This window comes from Gambusia affinis, linkage group LG04, assembly GCF_019740435.1.
Source record: "Gambusia affinis linkage group LG04, SWU_Gaff_1.0, whole genome shotgun sequence".
NCBI classification, from domain to species: Eukaryota; Metazoa; Chordata; class Actinopteri; order Cyprinodontiformes; family Poeciliidae; genus Gambusia; species Gambusia affinis.
This window is the reverse complement of record NC_057871.1, coordinates 21,672,407-21,677,705: the sequence shown is the minus strand read 5'-3', so window position 1 is coordinate 21,677,705 and position 5,299 is coordinate 21,672,407. Positions and strand designations below refer to the sequence as shown.

Below are 5,299 nucleotides of genomic sequence, written 5' to 3'. Positions count from 1 at the left end.
TGGGCTTGTGGACGTGCCGCAGAGCGCATCTTCTTGACTCCGTTCTCTTTCGCCTCATTCAGCTCGCCTTCTGATTGGTGGAAACCACCCGGAAGAGAAGAAGGGAAGCCCTTTCGTCACTCACGCTACTCCTTCAACCCCTCTTCACTATCACGCTCTTCCTGTTCGGGTTATCCAGAATACTGACTCCTTTTCTTAATAAACTCTTTAGAAGCTGCTGCGGAGTCAGAACTAATCCGCCGGCGTCACTGCAGCATTTTTGGAAGAACCAAAGTTACCGGAAGTACCGCGCAGAGGGCATTGGAGTGAGGATGGCTGCCTACAAGCTGGTTCTGATCCGCCACGGAGAGAGCGCCTGGAACCAAGAGAACCGCTTCTGTGGCTGGTTCGACGCCGACCTGAGCGAGGCAGGAGAGAAGGAAGCGAAAAGGGGAGGACAGGCCCTGAAAGGTAGGGTACTGCGGGCACGGTCAGCAGGTCTAATGGACTCTCTCTCTCTTAACTCGGTCGCGGGGTTAAGCCCCTGAAAAGTGGCGCTTATGTAACTGGAGGATGAAGGAACAGGCAGGCTGGGGACTCCATTAAACAATTCAACTGCAAACACAGAGGTCGTATTTCTGTGTCTTTTATATCTTCCTTTCCCCCTTTATTTTGACGTTTTGTTTAAACAATAAAAGGAACATTTTCGGATTAGATTTATGCAGTTCAGTGAAACCTGTCAGAAAATTTAAACCAATCATGGCCTTGCTTCACTGAGATTTATTCAAATGTACATTCATATTTAAAAGAAAACGTGTGCAGAAGTGAAAGAACTTTCTATGCCTCACAAAGGCTCTTTCCAGAAAGAAAAGGGGGAGACTATTGAGAGACAATTTCTCAATTTTCAGTATTTTGTTCTCCCTTTTGACAAGTGGAAATTTCCTATGAGTCACTGAATTTTGGACACGTGTTCATGCGTGCACCCACTGTTAATTTGACCTCAAATTCCCCTGCAAACACATCATCCAGAGCTCATAGTCAGGCAGTACCATGTGGCCGATGACTTTAAAGAAGAAAATGCTCTTTTGAGAGTGAAATGTAGCATGAAGATAATCTTTGGCTCTTGTAAGAAATGTTCCCCTTCAGAACAATATTTCCCTTCGTATCTTAAATGGCTTAAAAATCTGTGTACAAACTAGACGCTTAATTGCGAAACAAGACGATAATAAATGGTGTTTTAATTTTAATTACAATCTGAAAAGTGTGGTGTGCACTTGCTGACCAGAGTCGATACTTTGTAGAAGTGTGTTTTTCTACAGTTACAGCTGTGAGTCTTTTTAAAATATCTTAGCATATATATTTTCAAGTCCTGACAAAGACTCGTAATTGGATTCAAGTTTGGGCTTTGACTGGACCATTCCGGTGGATGAATATTTGATGTATATTGATCTATTACCTAGCTGTTTGGCAAGGGGTGTAATGCTTAAAAGTGAACAACAGGTTTTCCCTCCAAGATGAACTTCCTATAGTCCTATAATTAGTTCATCTTCGTTGAGTGACGGTTCGACTACTTGACTTATAGGTACCTCATGACCCAACTCTGCCTTGAACTTTTCAACAACTTTGTCCCTGACCTTTCAGCTTTGCTCTTTAATCTTTGTGATGCTGTTTGTTCACTTATACTTTCTAACAAACAGCTGAGGTGCTCGCACGACATCCGTATTTAGGTGACTTCTGAAGGTTGGGGTCAATTGCACCTGATTCTAGAGGCGTAGGAGTGAAAGGGGGCTACAAATGAATGCCACACTTTTCAGATTTTTATTTATAGAGTGATATGAATGCCATTCATCACTTTTCTGCTTTGCAATTACGCACCAGTTTTCACACATGATTCTCATAAAACCCATCTGAATCTGACAAAATGAGAAAAGATGAATACTCTTACATAGAACCCTGTAAATTCTCCCACTGTCAAATGCTCACTAAAATGTTTCTTCTCTCATCTTTCTCATTACCCTCAGATGCTGGCTATGAGTTTGATATCTGCTACACCTCTGTCCTTAAGAGGGCCATCCGGACCCTGTGGTTTGTCCTGGACAGCATCGACCAAATGTGGCTGCCCGTCCACCGGACCTGGCGGCTCAACGAGCGACACTACGGTGGCCTGACGGGGCTGAATAAGGCAGAAACTGCTGCCAAACACGGGGAGGCTCAGGTGAAGATCTGGAGGCGTTCCTTCGACATTCCTCCCCCTCCTATGGACGAAGGACACAACTACTACCAGAATATCAGCAAGGTGAACAAGGAAATCTGTTGACACATGACCTGAGTTTCTATTACAAATGTGTAATTAAAATCACACATAAATAAGTTTGCTCACGTGATGAGTCATTTAAAAACATCCTCCTCCTAACACTTCCTGTCATTGTTTTCGTCTTTTCCGCCGGTAGTAACATCTGGTTGTTGATGGCGTGACTTGTGTGAGGTGAAAAAAGTTTTTCTGTTGCAGTTTTGCCAAGTGAATTCATTTCAATAAAGCCAAAAATCCCAGTGCAACAACTTTATGGAAAAACATGAGTTTTTTTTTTTTTTTTTCAAAGTTGTTTCCATTTGGCAAATTTATTTTTGTTATTCCAGTTTGTAGTCATTATATGGTCAATGGAAACACATCTAATGAAGCTTTTTTTTTTTTTCTCCTATAAAACGTAAATGTGTGTAGTCGAATCCTGAAACCTCTTAACAGCTGCAACTGTGTCTTTTTCGTGGCAGGACCGGCGTTATGGTGACCTGACGGGGGATCAGCTTCCCAGCTGTGAAAGTCTCAAGGACACCATTGCCAGGGCACTTCCTTTCTGGAACGAGGAAATTGTTCCCCAGATCAAGAAAGGAAAACGGGTGCTCATCGCCGCTCATGGCAACAGCCTGCGGGGCATCGTCAAGCATCTGGAGGGTAAGAGAGAAAAAACTAATCATGGAGACACAACCTAGATGTTGCAATTGTTTATCCCCTACTTAATTTTTGCTCTTTCGTTAAATACGTCGTGTTAAGGTTTTTGTGGAATTCTTCTGAATGAAAATTATAAGATTGAGTTTAATTTAAGAAAAAAAAAACTCAAAGAGAGGCTTGAAACTGCATCACAATTTCAAAGCAGTTCTATACTTAAGCCTTTCAAATCTGAATAATGACCAGAGATATTTGCTATGAATTTAATCGTGTAATTAAGCCTGTGGCAATAAGAAGTTACTTAATTGAATCATGAATTAAAATAAGCTTCATCATTTTCATTCTGATTTGGCCTGAAACCCAGAGTGAGTAACATTGTTGGGTAGTTTAGTGAATGCCGTATGAAGGGGCTTAGTTTCTGGAAATTAATAGGGATGCACGATATATTGATATCAGCCGATGTAATTCACTTCTTAACATCTTGGTATAAGTAAAACTGGGCCAATTTAAAAGCAACAGATGTTTATCTCCATTGTGTTGCCATTTGTTTCTGGAGCGTGTTGGTCATGTGGATTTTGTTTGGTCATGTGTACAGCAGGATAAAAAGGTCTTTACACACTGGTGCATTTCTATAAATCAGTTGATAAAGCACTGAAGTCTTAACATTAACTTTGATTTTGAATGAGATTTCCCTTGCTTACGGTTGAGTGAATGAATCATATTTTCCGCTTTGCATGTGTTGCTGTTTTCCAGGGATGTCAGAGGAAGCCATTATGGAGCTGAACCTGCCCACAGGCATTCCCATTGTTTACGAGCTGGACAAGAACCTGAAGCCCACGGGACCCATGCAGTTCCTGGGAGACGAGGAGACCGTCAGGAAGGCCATGGAAGCGGTGGCTGCTCAGGGCAAAGCCAAGAAATAGACTCGTCCTACCCGGCGAAGCCCAGAATGAAGACCAGTCGTGTACTGTTCCCACATTGAGTTGAAAAAAAAAAAGCCGGTTATTTAATGTTTGTGGCATCACAAATTGAACACAATTAGACCCGAAACATGCACTTTAGAAATAATACTCTGCTTGTGTTTATTGGTCTTTATTCTGTTATACACTGAAACATGCATTTCATTATTAGACTATCGAGAATAGTTAAAGCACTGACCAAATTGGAAATTAGGGACCCAGAGAGCAGAAGGAAGATTGGACCAGTGGCTGTAGGTAAAGCTCAACGGGAACCGGATCGCCACTGGTTGTTGTTGTTAAAAGGAAGAGTGCATTGTTCTGTTTTGTTGTACGATGGTGAACTTTGTTTGCTGTGGCAAAAATGAATAAATGTGGAGACATAATTTAATGATTCCATTTTTTTTACTAGTCTTTGGTCTTTTTTTCTTCCACCAGCACAACTTTCTTGTAGGATTCTGTGTTTTTACCTACCATATGTAAATTAATTCACTGGAAAACTAAAGACAACATGGGGATCTATCAATACCCAATTTGTTCTGTTCAAAGTCAGAAGAATGAGGTCACAGGGCATATATATTTTTGGTTGTTTTTTTACAAGAAGTTATCAGAAATATTATGTATTAACTTTATTTAAGGCAATCAATGAGGAAATGTATAAAGTTTTGTTAAAAAATTATGCACACCCTTTAAACTTTTCACTTTTTGTACACACATTTTATGTATTCTATTAAGATCTGATAAACCAGGATAGGTGGTGCAAAAGTTGTTGAGAAGATAAAAGCAGAGTTAGGTTATAAAATTGTTTAGTAAAAATGAACAGCTAGGTATGAGACAATACTGGAAGGAAACATGCTAGATAGTTAAAGATTGGAATGGAGGTTCACTGAACATCCCTATCACACACTAAACATGAAGCTGTGGTGGAAGGATTTTGATCAAAGGTCATTTGTTTAAAAGACTCAAAGTTCGGACCAAGATTTTATTCAGAATTTGTGGCAAGACTTGAAAAAACTGCTATTCACTCATGTTTGCTACCTAATATGACAGACAGTGAACCTGTTTTGCAAATTATGTACAAAAGAAGCAGTCTCATGATGTGTAAAACTGATGGAGACACCCTGAAAGCTTTCCAGCTGCAGTGAAAAGTATTGACTCAGGGGCTCTGCTTGCACGCTGTTAGGACTTTTATTTGTTAATTGAACTTCTATTTTCTTTACACTTCACGATAAAATACTTTGTACATCGCTGGTCTAGAGTCTCTAGACTCTAGACAAAAACGTCTCAAAGGAAGGCTGGACAAATAGAATGGAAGATCTCGTCAGTTCCAACTCCTTTCCGCTAGGTGGCTCTACGGTTGATTGGCCAATCGCCAACAAAGGGGACAAATGAAGAAGAAAGAAAACCGTCCAATCAGAAT

At 40.6% G+C, this 5,299-nt stretch overlaps 1 protein-coding gene across 1 annotated transcript; it reads left to right on the top strand.

Annotated features, from left to right (window-relative positions):
* Window positions 1-4,265, top strand: pgam1b (phosphoglycerate mutase 1b). The gene is made up of 4 exons (XM_044114394.1): window positions 1-450; window positions 2,001-2,275; window positions 2,749-2,929; window positions 3,677-4,265. The coding sequence occupies exons 1-4, from the start codon at window positions 312-314 to the stop codon at window positions 3,844-3,846; spliced, it is 765 nt and encodes a 254-aa protein (XP_043970329.1). The 5' UTR covers window positions 1-311; the 3' UTR covers window positions 3,847-4,265.
* Window positions 4,266-5,299: the final 1,034 nt, after the last annotated feature.

Excerpts from the sequence above, each read along its gene's own strand:
- pgam1b (XM_044114394.1), top strand. The coding sequence starts at position 312 with ATGGCTGCCTACAAGCTGGTTCTGATCCGCCACGGAGAGAGCGCCTGG. Across the intron at positions 451-2,000 it reads GGGAGGACAGGCCCTGAAAG|ATGCTGGCTATGAGTTTGAT; the intron begins GTAGGGTACTGC and ends CATTACCCTCAG. Across the intron at positions 2,276-2,748 it reads ACTACCAGAATATCAGCAAG|GACCGGCGTTATGGTGACCT; the intron begins GTGAACAAGGAA and ends TTTTCGTGGCAG.